The sequence below is a fragment of the Pteropus alecto genome, unplaced genomic scaffold (assembly GCF_000325575.1).
Source record: "Pteropus alecto unplaced genomic scaffold, ASM32557v1 scaffold156, whole genome shotgun sequence".
Taxonomy (NCBI): Eukaryota; Metazoa; Chordata; class Mammalia; order Chiroptera; family Pteropodidae; genus Pteropus; species Pteropus alecto.
Window position 1 is genome coordinate 1,339,867 of NW_006437746.1, and position 17,611 is coordinate 1,357,477.

At 39.6% G+C, this 17,611-nt stretch overlaps 1 protein-coding gene across 1 annotated transcript in view; it reads right to left on the reverse strand.

Moving 5' to 3' along the window:
* Positions 1–17,611, reverse strand: part of ULK4 (unc-51 like kinase 4) — a 386,787-nt gene that overhangs the window by 201,425 nt on the left and 167,751 nt on the right. Inside the window, 1 exon segment of the mRNA XM_015591710.2 lies at positions 12,463–12,511. Within this exon segment, the coding sequence (XP_015447196.1) occupies positions 12,463–12,511 (49 nt within the window).

Consider the following 17,611-nt stretch of genomic DNA (forward strand, 5'->3'; position numbering starts at 1 on the left):
GGATATTTTTATCACCCACAAAATACACAAACACAGAAAGACCCAAGGAAATTTCATACTTAATATCAGTTGCTGCTTTGTATTATTCCTCAAGATTGCTTACATAGTAGGCTTATTATACAATATAGTAAGTGGTATTCTGTTAGGATTCCATTACTGCTGCAACAAATTAGTGCAAAGTTAGTCGATTAACACAAAGCTATTACAGTTCCAGAGGTCAGAAGTCCAAGATGGGTCGCACTGAACTAAAAATCAAGATGTCAGCAGGGCTGCATTTCCTTTCCAGAGGCTGTTTTCTTTCCTTTTCCAGCTTCTCATTCCTTGGCCTGTGACCCCCCTTCCAGGTTCAAAGCTAGCAATGACCAGGTGAGTCTCGCTCACATCTCATCTGCTCTAAGGACTCTTTCTGCCTCCTTTAAAGGGCCCCTGTGATTTCACTGGGTCCACCTGGACAATCCAGGATACTCTCATCTTAAGGTCAGCTGGTTAACAACTCTAATTCCATCTCCAGCCTTAAATCCTCCTCGCCGAGCAACCTAACATATTCACAGGTTTCGGGAATTACATGGACATCTTGGTAGGCGGAGGCAATATTCTGCCTACCATAGATACAAACTCTAAAAGCCATTCTTAACCATACCATAGGAGAGAATCTATGTGAAAGTATAAAAAGGCTGGTCAGAAAAGGCATTTTCAGAATGGAAAGGTTAGTGAATAACTTAAGAATTATCTACTTAACACTGCTTTACTCACGTGTTCTGAATGTGTTTCCCACACAGATGGTTTCCAGGTAGATCTTTCTAAATGAAATCTAGTTATGTCAAATCTTGGCTTAATTTTCTTCCAAGGGTCATCAGAGGACATGAGGTAGAGTCCTTGACATGGACATTAAGACCTTCACAGTGCACCTTACACCTCCCACCACACCCCCTCACGTACTACTCACTCATACAGGCATTTACTGAACACCTACTATGTGCCAGCCAGCGATCTAAGTGAGGGACACACTGGTGACCAAATATAACAGTTCCTGCTGTACGAAGTCAATAATCTAGTGGTAGACCTTTTAATCCACTAATGACACAAAACAAGTGTAAAACTCAAACTGTAACAAGGAAGCGCCTATGACAAAGGCTTCTTTCTCACCTGGTCCAGAGAGCCAAATGATTCTCAGGAAGAGACAGCTGAGAATCTGAGAGAGAAGAGGCATCATTGGTAGTTAACCTTGACAGGAGAGCAGAAAGAGTTACCTAAACAGAGGAAGGACAGGCACACACACCCTTTGGGGAAGGGAACAGAGCACACTCACATTTCTGTTCTGCTGGTGAACAACACTGTCCATCATGTAAACTTCAACCCTTGCTAGTTATTCTTTCTGGTCATTGCTGCTCAACATAAGTGTCCCCTTTTCCCGAAGAGGCTCTAGTCAACCCACATCACACAGTCCGCCCCCTGTGTATCTCGGTTATAACTTACGCTATTCTGTATAACTGTTGAGTTATATCTGCCTCCCCAGTAAACAGTGAGCTCACTGGGGCCGAGACCTGTGTTTCATTCTTCTAACTGCAGTATCAGACCCAGCAAAGGTCTACCACTAGATTACTGCCCGATGGACTTAGCAGGTTGTTATAACTTTACATATGTATAAATGTACATAAATTATGTGTGATATCAAGAGTAACCACCAACAAACCTACACAAAGAGATACACTCGAAAACACTACCCACAAATCAAAGTGGAATTCTAAAAATAATGTTCAGGTAATTTACAGAAAGGCAGAAAAAAGATAACAGAGAAACAATAGAAAAAATAAAACGGTAAATTTAATACTTCACTTCAATAATTATATTAAATATAAAAGTTCTAATACAACACAGAAGACAGATTGGAGGAGTGAATTAATATAAAAAATGACCCAACAACATGCTGTCTATAAGAAACTCATTAAAAATATAATGATAAAGGTGGGTTGAACATTAAAAAGATGGAAAAAGATACACCATGAAAACATTAATCAAAATAAAGCAGGTATAGCTATATTGATACCAGGAAAAAACAGACTTCAGAGGAAAGAAAATTAAAAGGAACATAGAGAAACATTAAATATGATAAAATGACATAATGATTCAAATAACCAAAAAGACATCTCAGTCCTAAAGATGTATGAACCAGCACCAGAGCTGCAAAACACTGAAGCACAAACTGGGAGACAAAAAGGAGAAACAGCCAAATCCACAATTAACTGAAGACTTCAACACCCTTCTCTCAACTGACAGAATAACTAGAAAGAAAATCAGCAAGAACTCAGCACCACCATCAACCAACAGGATCCAATCAACATTTACGCAACATTGCAATGATTAACAGCAGCATACACATTCTTTTCAAGCATCCATAGAATATAAACCAAGACAAACCATATCCTTGGCCATAAAAAAAAAAAAAAATCTAAAAAATGTAGATAAATTGAACTACACCAATAGTATATCAACGTTGACTTCCTGGTTTTGATACTGCAGTACAGTCATATAAAATATAACCATTGGGAGAAACAGAGTGGAATACACAGGACCCCTCTGTATCACCTTTCCAATTTCTTATAAAACCATAAACATTTCAAAATAGAAAGAACAGTAATAGACTTGATATAAAAACTAAAGACCAATTTCATTTACAAGTATTTCCGTAAAAACCTTTAAAAATGTTTGCATATTGAATTCAGCACTACATTAAAAATAATAATGCATTATACTTAACTATTCAATAGATACGTAATGAGTGGCTACTTAATATCTAAGGCTACTTTGTGCTAGATGGGAGGCGAGGCTGGAGAGAGGCGTGGCCCCTTCGTTCTCACAGGACTATTTAAAGATGAGGTAAAGAAGGTCTCTCTGAAATCTGAAGGATGGTGTGCACTGAACCATTCAGAGACGGAAGAACATTCTGGGGAGAGGGAATAATACTAGCAAAGGTCCTGAGATAGGAGACAAGTAGGCCTATGCATAGCTCAGTCAGGAAGCTGAGAAGTCAGTGTGGGCGAAAGCATCACCAGGAAGGGAAAGGGAGGTAGGACGCAGGGCAGGAGAGGTAGCCACAGTCACATCACGTAGCGTTTTACAGGAGTTCAATTTTATGATGTATGTAGTAAGGAGTTACTAAAAATAAAAGTACACGACTGTCAGGTTCTTACATGTAACGCGTGAAGTGGCCTTACTACTTGAGAGTATTTAATTCTGATATAGAAGAAAATAAATGAGATGTGTGAAGCCTACAAATATAGATAGAGCATATGTGCGCTAAACATGAATAAAAGTGGGTGAAAAGAGCAAAAGATGCCTACTATTCATGAGTCATTAAACACACATGAGACATCCGGACCCTAAACATTCATGATACACTAAATCCTAAACTAAATACTAAAACAGGAAGCATCAAATAATCAGTATACATAAAGATTTCATTAAGCCACACACTGGTGACATCTATTCAGGTCCCATGTGCTCTTTGCTTAAGAAAGACAAATACCGTATGGTTCCACTTATATGTGAAATCTAAAAAAAAAAACAAAACAAAACAAACAAAATAGAAACAGACTGACAGACACAGACCAAAGGGATACTTGCCAGAAGGGAGGAGTTGGGGGGAAGGGTGAGAGGAAAGGAGAATACAGTCGATAATATTGTAATAAGTTTACACAGTGACAGAAGATTACTCGAATTAGTGGGGTGATCACATTGTAAGGTATGAAAATGTTGAATCACTATATTGTGCACCTAAAACTAATATAACCAATATAAGACTATATACCTATACTTAAATTTGAAAATTAATTTTAAAAAATCACTTTAAGTATAAAGGCATAGGCAGGTTAAAAGTTAAGGAATGGGAAAAAAAATATATGCTTTACTAACACTAATCAAAGGAAGTCACAGTGGTGATGTTAACATTAGACACAATGCTTTCTCCCTAAAAGAAATGAAGTATGCTCAAAGCAGCCAGGGGTCCATTAAAGAAAGAAAAAAATCCATGCCTTATTACATATTTACATAAAATGCTAGAAAATACAACCTAATCTACAGTGACTGAAGGCAAATTAATAGTTGCCTGACACTGGAATGGAGTAGGATTATAGACAGCCACAAGGGAATTGGGGGGCGAGGGGAGATGACGACTAGGTTCATTATCTTGATTGAATATACCTATGTAAGAGTTCATCAAATTCTACATAATAAATAAATGCATTTTATTGTATGTCAATACAGACAAACAATATGTGGAGGTACAGTGAATGAAGGATAAACATGGTAACCAGGTCACCAGATGATGGTTTGCATCAACGAATATGCTGGAACAAATCAGTGACGGTGAGAGGGAGCATGGGGAAGAGAAAAGCTGGATTTGCTTCATTCCTCCTGACAAAGTTATTCTGGAGCAAAGATTTAAAATTTAATCCTGAAATCATAAATGTATAGAATAAAAGATGGGTTGATATTTTATAACCTTGTTTAGAAGTCCTTTCCTAAGCATGCTGGAAAACAGAGACGCTGTAAGCAAAAAAAATGGATAAATGTGACTCTGATATTAAAAAGCAAACAGCTCAAAATACAAACAACTGATGATTTAAAAGATCAATAATATTCAGTTGTGAGTGTGGCGAAAAAGCTGTTGCTTTATACAGCTGTGTGGGCAATTTAAAATTACCATTTTCAAGAGTAATACTAAAATACCAAAGACGCATATACTTTGGTATAATAATTCGGCTTCAGAACACCCTATAGAAACTCACACAGATGTGTAAAGATAGGACAAAGATATTCAGTTCAGAGTTGCTCATATAAGCAGAAAGTTGGGGGGTGGGGATTTGAAATGTCCATCAATGAGGATTGGCTCAATAAATTATGCTAACGCATAAAATATTACATGAGCATCAAGGAGAACATGTAATACATATATACATACACAAGCATTGCTGCAATGGATATTATGAAGTAAGATAGATACAAAGCAGAATATTTAGTATGGTCCTATTTTTGAAAAAAAAAAAAAGATATAATAATGTGTGGAAAATAATGAAGAGAATATGCATTGAGCTGTAATCTGTGATGTTATGGAAGGCCTTTACATCCTGTGTGAGATAATCCTGTACTGTTTGAACTCTTTACAAGTATGTATTGTTTTTGTCAGCAGAAAAAATAAACCTAAAAATCCTAGGTAATAACTTGCCTTTACTGGCTTCTCATCACAGTCTTTCTCCAATTTGGTACCTCTAATAAATCCAAAATCCAATTTCACTTGCTAGAGCTATTTAACAAGCTCTCCTTTTCCCATAAATCTGTACACTACTTTAGTGCATCAGATTTCCTGGCTCAATCGGAAAATCCTTTGCAGTTCTGGGTAAGTACATAAATTCTGCTTTTTCTTGCTCATCCAAGAAAACAAATGCAAAAGAGCATCCAAGGCAAATGCTATAGATGCTTGCTGCTTTATGTAATCAAAACTAGTAACTTTTGCTGACACTTCCACTTTCTTAAAAAGTGGGTCTTCTCAATTGTTTTGTTCCTGAATAAACTTTATGGGATCCTGTATTACCAAAGAAGTTTGAGAAAAAGTAACATTCAGTGGTTACACATTGAGGATGAGTGATCATCCACTTTACCTTAGACCCTTCCAGGCATTCTCTGTAGTTACCAAAAATCATTTCACTTTGTCTCATCTTATAAAAGGGTAGTGAGACTAGGTAATGCCTAATATTCACAGTAGGCATTTTATTTTTTAATACAAGCCTGAACTCAAAGATGGCCGAAGGCCGGGCATCCCCAGACAGTCCAGAGTTAGGAAAGGAGTAAAATCGAGCAGTGTCACCGTCCGTGGTCAAAATTCAAGGGAGCTACAACAAACCGCCTTTCGTAAGTATGTCACACGAAAGAACATGGTCCTTCCTACTGGTTCTTCTTCCAATCCAGGGGAGAAAGGTCGGCTGAGACCGCTATCTAGGAAGGAAAGATCGAAATGTGACGGCCGTGCCTCACCTCCCTCACTTGGTCACTAGTAAATCAGGACACACAGAAAGGCGAAAAGCAGGGAGGGCAAAGGGCTGGGGGGTCAATGAGGCTGTACATGGTGTGGTTTCTTCCCTAAGCGAAACTCACAGCGTAACTGAGGATACGAAACCTAGGAAATCATCTACTGCAGCACCATCCAACAGAAATAGAACACAAACCACGTGTTGTAAATGTTCTGAAAGCGTCAGTGAAAAAGTAAAAAGAAATGAAATGGATTTTTAATAATATCGCATTTAGCCCAAATGCGATATTATTAGAAAAAGTAAAAAGAAATGAAATGGATTTTTAATAATATCGCATTTAGCCCAAAATATTATCATTTTCATGTGTAATCGATATAAGGAGATTAACCAGCTACTTCGTACTTTTTTTTTTCCTTGGAAATCCAGTATGTATTTGACACAGAGTGCATCTCAGTCTGGACTAGCCATGTTCCAAGTGCTCAGCGTGCTTTCTGCGGCTATGCTACTGAAAAGCGCAGGGCTGGAGATGGGTGCAGAAGGAAAGGCTCATGCAAGCACCTAAGAGTCACAGACCTTTGAACAAAAACGTCACCTCGTCTTTTAGTGCCATACTGACTTTGTGCTTCTTCAAAAGTTCACGCATGGTGTGCTTCCTCTTGAGTCTCCCTCATGCCCCCTTAATGGACTATGCCTGTCCCTTCCCTCATCTGTAGTTCATCCTCGTTGAGGCCTCACTCACTTGATGTGCCCTAATTTTACCCTCGCTTGTCCACAAGTCTAATTCCACAATCAAGAATAAAAACCAAAAAATACAAAAGCTCACTATTTACTGTCCTGTCAATCATCTACCTCCATGCTTTTTAACAAGACTGTGCCCTTAGAAAGAAGGAAGAAGGAATACTGTTTCCTCAAAGTAAAGCCCAACCAAGCAGAACTAGAAGCAATAACGATCATAAAACTCAGACTCACTTGGGAGGAGCCGTAGGTGGAACATGCCCAACAAGTGCCCTGTGACTGGCCAAAGATATGCTAAGGCCTGGCTTAGCATTTTTTTCAGTGGGTACAATACGTGGTTTTTATCTTAACAAAGTCCATCTTCCAAACAAATTGGGCTGATTTGTAGAAACTAGTTAAGCGTTAGCCAAAATTTAAGGACATACATTTATTTTACTTAGCTTCAGCCCATGTACTCAGCTAACCAAGTAAACGTGGCATTAATCAGATTAAAGTCATTTGTTCAGTTGTTACGTGGGCAACTTCACCTCATTCAATGCTTCATCAACAGATTGCATTTTAGCCCTAGAGAGTTATTTTGCAAATTCAAACGTACAACTTAAGCGACAAAGAACAGACCCACGCAAATCCATTTCCATCCCCCCATAAAAGCACCTCAAAATACATACTTTAAGGACAGTATGTTAGTAGTGTATAAAGTCACCTTTGCATACACAAGAACTGGTTATACAGCTCCATTCTGCAATCTACAGAAGTCCTGAATAGGTATACGTGTAGGTTAAAGAATCAGATTTATCTCCTGCATTTAATAAGTATTCTTAGTATAACTTTGAAAGTATCTTCCTAAATCAAGCATTTTGAAATTTCAATCAAATCTTGCTTTCTAGTTTAGAAAGTCATGCCCATGTGCACAGAAGAATCTTATCAATGGCATGTTGGACACCAGCGTGCAGATTTGTAAACGTATAAGGAGCTTATCACTTTAACATACTCTAAGAACCAATTCGCATTAGGTGGGCTGCGATGAGAATGGAGCCTGATGCATACACACAGGATCAAAAACACTCCTTCAGTGGAACGTGGCTGCCGTCTATACCGCGCTGGTGTCTCAGTGATTGGATCCTTTAGGCTCCACGGGCCTGTTGTAAAGGGAATCCCTTCTAAAGATACAGTTGACTCAAAAGATTTACTGAAGCTCGCTTCAACTGCTATCCTCAAGAATTGTTAAAACAATATAATTGTCAAACTGGTGTGTTGCTAATCTCATTTTTATTGTTAACATTTGCCACTTAAATTGCTCTTTAATTGTTTGTTTTGGAACAGACACATAAAATATCATGACAGCGATATTTTGGCACGTATTGGAAAATCTGCCGTGAATAAAGATTTTTTTTTTTCCAATGAAGAACAGTATGCCTCTATTACTTGGCATTAAAATGATTTACTGACATAGGCCAAAACCACTGAAATAAACCACTGAAATAAAATGAAGAGAGATTAGAGTTATAGCAAAATGCAAAGGCCGATCCATCCAAACGCATACTTGACATGTTTAGATGCAACTTTTACTCTTCAGAAAAGTGGCAAAAGGGGAAAAAGGATGCCTTCTTTCTTGTTCATGCAGCAACTCTGCACATCAAAACCAAGCCACCAGCCTCTTCCATTGGGGACCATGAAGACTACGTAGAAATCCATTCAGCTTAATCCAGTGCGTGCTGCCTCAGCCTCCATCCCTACCCAAAATGGCTGCTCGCACTGCCACAAAAATACGGTACTCTCATCCAATGGGCTTGGCCAGCAAAGCAGCACCCAGATGCTGTGACAGCTCTTTTTAGAAGGCGATCAGCTAGCTACCTGGCTTTCCCACCGTGTGGCCTGCCTAAAGCAGAGACCCTGTGGCTGGAGCTCTGGATTAAAAATATCCTGCCTCCTCTCTGCCCGGAACATGGGGTGAGTACTCCTGGGCCCTTGGAGCGGACCTCTGAGACCTTCTCTGTCTTTTATGCCCCTTCCCTGCAGTCATTTTGGCTGCTCTCAAAAACCCTGCTGATGGAGACCTGCAGAGAACTCCCAGAATCCAGCTTTCAAGTTGCTTCAAGTTTCCAGTATAATCCCATTACCCCAGGCCTGATTCTCTCCCAGTCCCAACCCTGTGGTTGAGCGGCCTACCTCCTCACTGCACGTAGCCCCTGCAGCATAGGGGTTCTAAGAGTTTGTTTGTTTTTTCAGTAGAGGATGCCATCTGATTTTAGAAAGCATAAATTATTCGCAAAGCCGAACAAATATGAAAAAGCATAAAACCCTGCAGGATCCCAAACCGCCTTTCAGCCTCACTCCCTACACTTCATGATCTGTGGTCCAGGCACAGCTAAGAACTCACCACCCACCAAGCTGGACTCCCCCGCTCATCATGACGGCTCCCTCAAGGCCATGTTCAAAGGTTACTTCTTCTGTCAGACTCTTCTCTCCACACTGAGCTGTCAGTTGCTCCCTTCCTTGGGATCCACGGCATTCTCTACCTCTCCCCATCAAGTTCCCACACTACTCCCAACCAGTTATGGGCCTACGCATGGCCCGCCCCCTGCACCATGAATCCAGGGGGCCCAGATATTAGGCACCCAGACAGGAAGGAGCACTGTGCCTTCTGAGTCGGCAGTCACAACTGGAGATGGCTTTCATCTTTTTCATATAAATAATAAAAACTACTTTTGATTGGATATGTATCTAACCAGTGGGATCCATACTTGGAGTGCCTGTTCCCGCGCACAGCCCCAGAAATCGTTTTTAAAGATCTGTACATGGCTATTTAGCACAAATATGACATCAAATTCAAAATTCTGCTCTCTTCATCCTCACTTTCCTCCAGGCCAGAGGTAAAGACACAGAAGCTACCTGCAATGCCTGCCCATCAGAAGAGAAAGGTTTGCTTTCTTAATGAAAAACATCTAGCAGAGGATGCACTGCTGATAACAGCATATCTTATGAGAAACGCTATAAAAAAAAAAAAAGGAGGAAGTTATAAAACCTGTAATCAGGCTTTAAGTGCATTATACAGAAGCTGGAAAACAGTCATGGACTAAGAGTAAAGAAAAAAGTAATTAAGAGGTCACAGTGGACCACCAGATAAATGAGTCAAATGCTCTTTTGCTTTTTTAGGACATAAGCAACAGCGAAGCGGCAGGGCCTACACAATCTTTTCATTATTCTCCTTCTGATCAAATCATTGCTTGCAACTGCTACTCACACACTAGACCCCAGATAGGCCCTTGAACTTGGAAACCAAACTTAATTTAAGAATATACTATATTTCCTGAAACTAGGAATCCAACCGTTCTAAGATGCATCACTATTTTATCAAGCGCTAAGAAAAATGCTGCCAGTTAAACTATGACATGGTTTCTTATTACACAGAACTTTCTTTTTATTTTTACTGGAAGAGCTCTTTTAGACATATTTAGACATATATCCTTATATCGCTCTTGGGCACTTATAAAAAGAAAAATAAAAGTAAAATAATTGGTTAAGGCAATGATAACCAGGTCACCTGGCTGAAAGCAATTATAAAATGCCATTGATTTGGAAAGTACATCCCATTTTCAGAAATATTAAAATCTGGGGGGGAAAAGTGTACATTGCAGAATCAAAATACTATCATGCCTAGCTCCGTGACAAAAATTTAGAAAGGAGAAGGTAACAGTTCACAGGATAAATGACACAAAGATATTTCGTTGATTAAAAATTTATTTATAAAGAGAAAAAAAGTTGTGATTATTCAACTCAGGAAAGACAAGAGCAGAATAGGAATTGAACAATATTCTGCAAGGACATCAACGTCCTGTCACAAAAAGCAGTGATTTCCAACTGTTTTTTCTTTACTTATTTTAGCAGCAGGGCCTCTTTTTAAAATACTGTCCTACAAAAGACCTGAGTATGGAGCCATTCTGGTTGAAGGAAGAGCATCATCCCACATGTGCCTGAGAGGTCACCGGGCTCAGGACCAGCTGAAATCCTAACCTGGAGAGATGTCACCTTCCACCCACTCCCTACAACAGCTACAACACAATGATCATGGTTTAAATCATGACCTTAACCAATTAAACATTTACCGTGGTTTATAAAATCTGAAGCATTGCTAGGTACTCATTATACAAAGATTAATCAAGTATGGAGGGGTTTTGGTAACTTGCATGAAGGAATTTTCTATGTGTGGATTGTAGACCTCGAGATGATTGCCAAAGGACAGGATGAGAACTTTTTATCAGTCACCAAAGGAGCTGTATTGACCTTAACAGGTTAGAGGCCCTTCAGCCACAGCAAGGGATGAGGCCCATCCACCCACTGAGGCCCATTCTAGCTCTAGAGTATTCTCCTTTTGTGCAACGCCAGTGTGTTTTCAAACTCAAGCCAGGTGCAGCTGACTTTGGACAGCACTGACTCTTGCCCCACGCCCAACCACGTGTCCGAAACCCAGCAGCTTACTGCACCCACTGCTCTCCAAAACAAATCCAATTCTACAACAAATCAGCAAGAAATGCATATCTCGCTGAAGGTGGGGACACACAGACCACTTGGCAAAGCTTCAAAATCCCCATAAGCCCTTCATCTCCATGTTTCTTCACCTTCTTTTTCTCTACTTATTCTCCTAATACTGGCTCTAAAGTCCCCTTTTTCTATCTGAAGCAATTCAATCCAGGCTCTCGCCCACTCCCACACCTTCTCCCTGCCCAACTCAAATAGCTCAGCAAATCCAACCGGCTCCCCTGAAAGGAGAGAGGCATTGTTTCTTAAAAAAAGGAAAAAAAGAACTGGAGCTAAGAAAAAGAACGTCTCACCAGACAGCCACATCGACATACAAATAACTTGTATCTTAGGATGATTAAAGAGCGCTAATTTTCCATGTGTGGAGTTATCAGACCATCGCAGTTACCGCTCCATGAATGACCAAAGTAGGATAGGCTGATCTGGCTGATCTGTTCCATCCATTGTCCCTTGTGCTGTCAATTAGCTATGGAAGGAAAGTTCTTGGCAAAGGCGGATAACCCAACCAGGTACGAAATAACATTTCTTTAATTAAGGGCATTCACTGCTATCAGCACCAACTCGATTTTCAGCCTAATTTTCTAATCTGTATTTAGTATAAATCGGATTTATCGGAAGTAAGAAAGGTCTATTCTGCATCCCATTTTATTCACTACACATAAGAACCACAGATGCAAGGTTTTCTTTGATGGATGGTTTCTAATTAAGATGCATTCTATGAATAAATGGTGTGTGGAAGCTAAGCTATTCTACATTCCGAGGAAGACAACTTTCTGTCCATAGGCATAAACGGCTGACCCGCCCCGTGACTACACGCGAGAGGACTTCGCATCGAACATCAGAAAATTCATTCTGAGGCACAAACTCTGCCCTCTCTCCACAAACTAACCTCGGATAAAGTATTCTTTCTATAGTAGATAAGTCAATGGAAATAAAATGTGAAAAGAGAGCAGGTCATTAAACAGGTGTCCCTATATAGCTTCAGAGCTGGACACAGCTCAGACAAGGACACTGAGGCCCCATAAGTCTAAGTAAGATGACAGAGGACACACAAAAGCCTTCTGGGCCAAGTAAGGGTTAGAACCCAAGCACACGATGTGATCAAAACTTTAAAACTGTTTAAATTCCACTTAAAATTTCAGATGCATATTTCCTTTCTTACCAGAATTACTTCAAAAATGAGTGAGATCAGTTTGCTTTCTTCTACAAGTCTGTTAAGAAATAAAAAGATAACCACACATTAGACAGCTCATACTTAACTCGCATATGATTAAATATGGACTCATTTTTAATACTCTGAATTGCATTTATTAAACACGAAAAATACGAAGCCTCTTTGCAAATGACTATTAGCCTAGCTTTACTGATGTGTAGCAAGTAAAATCTCAAAGAGATTGATATTTATAAATGTAAAATTGTATTAAAATTCAATTATAAAGACTATCAAAATAGGCAATGCCAGCTAAAATCATGTAACTAATCAGCACTGCAGTTAAATTATAAGCATGTCACACTGTAATCTTTCATATATGCCTCATATGATATCTACTTAGCATTAATGATTTAATGTACAGTGATTTTTTAATAATCGTTAACTTCAAAAAAAGTAGACACCAATCATCCAACAGACTCTAGGCACTTCCTTCATTAAACCTAGGAAAAAATTGTCATCTAAGAGAAGAATTTTTTCATGCAATTTAAAGAGAAAATAGCCTTGATTAAAAAGTGAGGTTTTTTTTCCTTTTTTTAAGAAACAATGCCTCATCACTAAATATTCCTTTGGTCCAATGGTCAGTAAACTTTTCTTCTGTAAAGGGTCAGGGAGTAAATATTTTAAGCTCTGTGGGGCATAGTCTCTATAGTAACTACTTAACTCTCTCACTGCACTGTAAAAGCAGGCATAAATAATACATAAATGAATAGGCATGGCTGTGTTCCACAAAAAATTTTTATTTACAAAAACAGGCAGTGTGCCACATGTAGCCCACAAGCTATAATTTGCTGATCCGGCTTTGGTTTTAAAAAAATTGAATTCCTTAATTTTATTGGAACTTACTTTGCAGGACAAACCGTAGCCGTTCGGCACGCTGCCACCACTGTGGGTTTGGGCGGTTTGTCACCTCACAGAGCATGCCGAGTGGGCAGAAAAGGGATTTGTTACCCGGCCTCCATAGAGTCTGTTTGGCCATGGTGGTAATACATGGATTTAAAAAAAAAAAAAAGCCTCTGAGACTAGTCAAAAAAAGGTCACAGCGTTCACGAATAGGAGCTAAGGGAAAGCGACGTAGAAAGAGAGTTCTCAAAGACAGAAGCACTTAGAAGCCATAGGTATCCACCAAAAACAAAGGTGACTGTTTCTGTACTTCCGATATAGTAGAGGGAAAAGTTTTGACTACAAATACAAAATTCGTTTACATTCTCTCATTTCCTGGGCAATTGAAGACTCAGATCTGAGAATGAAGCTTCTAAGACCATGGCTGGGCAGGACGGGAAAAGCACAAACTCAAGACCAAGCGCGACTATAGGCACATTCCCAATCTCCTTCCTCAGCTTCCTAGATGTAAACCATGTCTTTTCCTAAATAGGTCTTTTAAAATTTTTATAACATATACTCTTATTAGGCCCAGGCTGAAAAAGCCCAGGCGTCTCAGAGTTGCCCTAGCAACCAAAGCCAAGAAAGTCACAGGAACACAGACATCACTACCTCTCCAATGGTACCCAGAAGTTACACATCCCTCTACCACTGTCTCCCCTGACATTGGATCCAGAAGCACCTACTCACAGTACACTTCGTGATAGTCCTTTAAAATATATTCTATTATTAGCATGACTACATCGATGACCTTCAATCATTCTTGAAAATTACAACTAGTTCTTCTTTGAGTCTCCACATGATGAGCAGGCTGACATGACCACCTCCTGAGGCTCCTTCAACTCTCACACTTCAGTTTGTTCTTCTGAATACAGTCAACCGTAACAATTTTGTTCTCCGACTAACATCATGTAGAGCCCCACATGGTAAATAAAAAGGGAACTCAAGTTAAATAAAACTACTTCTTGTTAATTTTTTTTTTTTTTTTAACTAGAAGCTCCAGTGCGCGGGTCTCTGTAGACTAGGGAGGACCTGGCTCACCTCTAAAGAAAGCTGAGGTGGCTGATTCTCAAGGAACTATTCAGGCGGCAAATCTTAAATCGTCACAGTAGACTTTGGAAAATCATGATGCGAAAGGCTATCTTATTTGGGGCTCTGTTTTGGTTGGCCACCACTATTTAAATTGCCAATATCATTTTACTACATGAGCTCGCTATATCCTATATTCTAAAAGAATGAAATTTCTATGGTTTATGGACAGCCTAGAGGACAGGTAGTAAAGAGATTTATCTGAATTGCTTTAAACCAAAACCAAACAAAAGAGAGATCTTTTTGAAATTATCCCTAACCTTTGAAGAGTTGTGAAGATATTAACTACATCACAGTATAATTTTCTTCCTTTATTTAGCCATCTAAGTACACTGTGTTTAAAACTGATTCCAGATGAGTAAATTGAAATATACCTCCCTTCCCAAATGTATTTCCTGGGATTACTTTGCTGTGGGGTTTTTGTTGTTGGGGGTACCGGGGAGGGTCCTTCCCTTAACAGTAAAACTTAATGACAAATTGTGTGTAGTTAAAGGATTTTCCTTACAGGTTTTGTTTCAGAAGATTCACTGGGATTTTGTACATTTGTGGTTTCTATTATTAACAAGGGAGGTGCTGTCTGAATTAGAAAATTTTGAATAAACCTATGGAAATCTTTAGGATGTATCACCTGGCATTACAATTCCCTCCTGTAACCTGAAGTAAATGTTGCCCTGATGTTGGGAATTTTTAAAAATTTATTTGATGCTTGATAGTTAAGACTGTGAAGTAAATCTAGCAATATTTAGATATAAATGATGAGTTGCAACTCAGATCGGAAAAGTAGGAATAGGGAGATTACTCCATTTCTGTTCACAGAGCTACGGAAGTGAGTTGGGCTGAATTTCAAACCATCATTAACATTTTTTAAAGTTTCCTTTAAAGACTAAAAATAAGGATGAACCAAAAACAAGAGTTAAAAGGAAACAAAGCCCCTCCTCCCCCACCCTACCCCACTGGACTTCTATTTATTCGGACAAAAGAGCCAAGAGGAAGTATGGGAGAGGGACGTCCAGGGAGAGGAAGGCAAAGGATCTCTGCCTACTCTCAGCTCGGTTTTGTGGGACAAAGAAAGCAGGCCCCGACAGTGATAAAGGCCTCAGGGTACATCAGGGTTAGTCCATGGAGCTGCACTGTCTTGAGCTTGCTAGCCTGAAGTTTTTATCCACCCGTATGGGCAGAGACAATCCATGTGAAGGGTCAGAAGTCCAGATCTACCATCTCCGCAGGCGACCCTATCCACAGGGACACTGTCTTCTCCAAAGGATTTCTCCGTTCACCATCTCTGCACTTCAGGAATTCATCTTGTCATATGGACCTTACTTGGTACTGGGAAATTTTTTTCCTGGAAACTATCTCAGAACTCAACGCATGATTAACGCTACTGAGCCCTTGCCATGGGTTTCTTTCTGTTGGATCTAATGATGAAAAATTTGAACTTTGTGGCAGTTTAAAAACATGACCTCACCAAAATATGACGAAAAACAGGACACCGGCATTGTCTCAATGTACCTCCCCACGAGACATTCACAGAGGAGAAAGCTGGCCGTCACCGCCTTGACCAAGCGAGCATGCTTCGCATCACCAGGAATAAGAGCTGTCAGCGTCACGTGTGCCCAGATATGCACTGGGGAGGGCGCTTTACCACTTCTGCGTGCTCTCGCCAGAGCTACATACCCTCAATCTAATCACGAAAAAATATCAGACAAACCCAAATTGAGGAGCGTCCTACAAAATAATGACCCAGTGCACTTAAAAAGTGTTACAGTCATGAAAGAGGAGGCAAGGACAAGGGACTGTCCCAGACTGGCAGAGACGCCACCTAATTTGGTTCCTTTCAGATACAGGACTGATGTCCCCATTTCCTTGCTGGCTGTCGGCTAGGGATCCCTCTCAGATCCTGGAGGCCACTCACATTCCTTGCCACATGGCCTCCTCCATCTCCAAAACCAGAAATAAAGGCTCTCTGCCAAGGAGAATCCTTCTCAAGTTTCAAATCTCTTTGACTTCCCTGCCTCTGACCTCTAGACCAGATTTAAATGGCTCATATGATTACTTGAGCCCACCTATGATTCACATTTGAGTCTTTGAATAAGCCACTTCTGGCTAAGTTGTGTAGAAACCCCAAATAGATGCTGGACTTTTAAAGATTTTTCCAACAATACTGGCGAGGAGTTTCAGAGTACATATTTGTTCGTAATTGAGCACTAGACTACAAACAAAGCTTTTCATTTCTTATGATTTACATAATTTGCCAGTCTAGTGGACCAACAGCAGTCATTTTAAATTAAAAAATCTCTAACATCAAGCAGAATTTCAAATGACTGGTTCAGTGAATCAGCTTCAAAAAGAAATGGTTTCATAATGTTTAGCTATAGCATATTATATCTACCCTGAAAGCAACAATATTTGTAATGTTTTTCTTTGAAATGTTTGCCCTTGCCTGCAATGCTTGCTAATCCCCTTGCAGAGAATTGCAGAAGTCTTACCAATAAAGGTACACATCTAAGGAATTATTTTTCACAAAAAGAGGGAGGAAGGGTTGAGATTTCAGCAGCTTTAGCACAGAGAATTTTTAGACTCGTCATTTTACAAAGATCTATAGAGTCTTCCTTATGGGCAGGCATTATACTTCTTCCCTGAGGAAGTTTACGCCCCAGTGGTCAAAAAAGATATACAATATAAAAATAACTTAATCTAAGTTATAAAGGTGACTGCCTTCATTTGCTGAGAAAGTCTTAGAATTCAGTTAGAAAATAAGGCTATACCAGAACGTACCTGTGAAATTTTCCATTGCCTAAAATAGCATGAAAAAGGTATGAATTTCATTAAGAGAAACTATGGTTAAGTGAAAAGCAAGTGTTTTCCAACAGAAAGGAGATTTTAGATGGAAGTAAAGGGGTTGTATGCTACATTAGCAACTTTTCAAAATGCTTTTCTGCCTATTACCTCAATAGATGCCCAATACAGCCCTGAGACATAATCCACGTGTTGAGAGAAACAAAGCAACCAAATGTTTCTATCACAGGAAGCACAGAAGTTGAGGTGAAAGAGCTGTACTCAGAGGGTCTCCCCACAGTGTATGGGACCCATTTACAAGACATCTGACTCCTAACTGCAGACGCTACGAGGG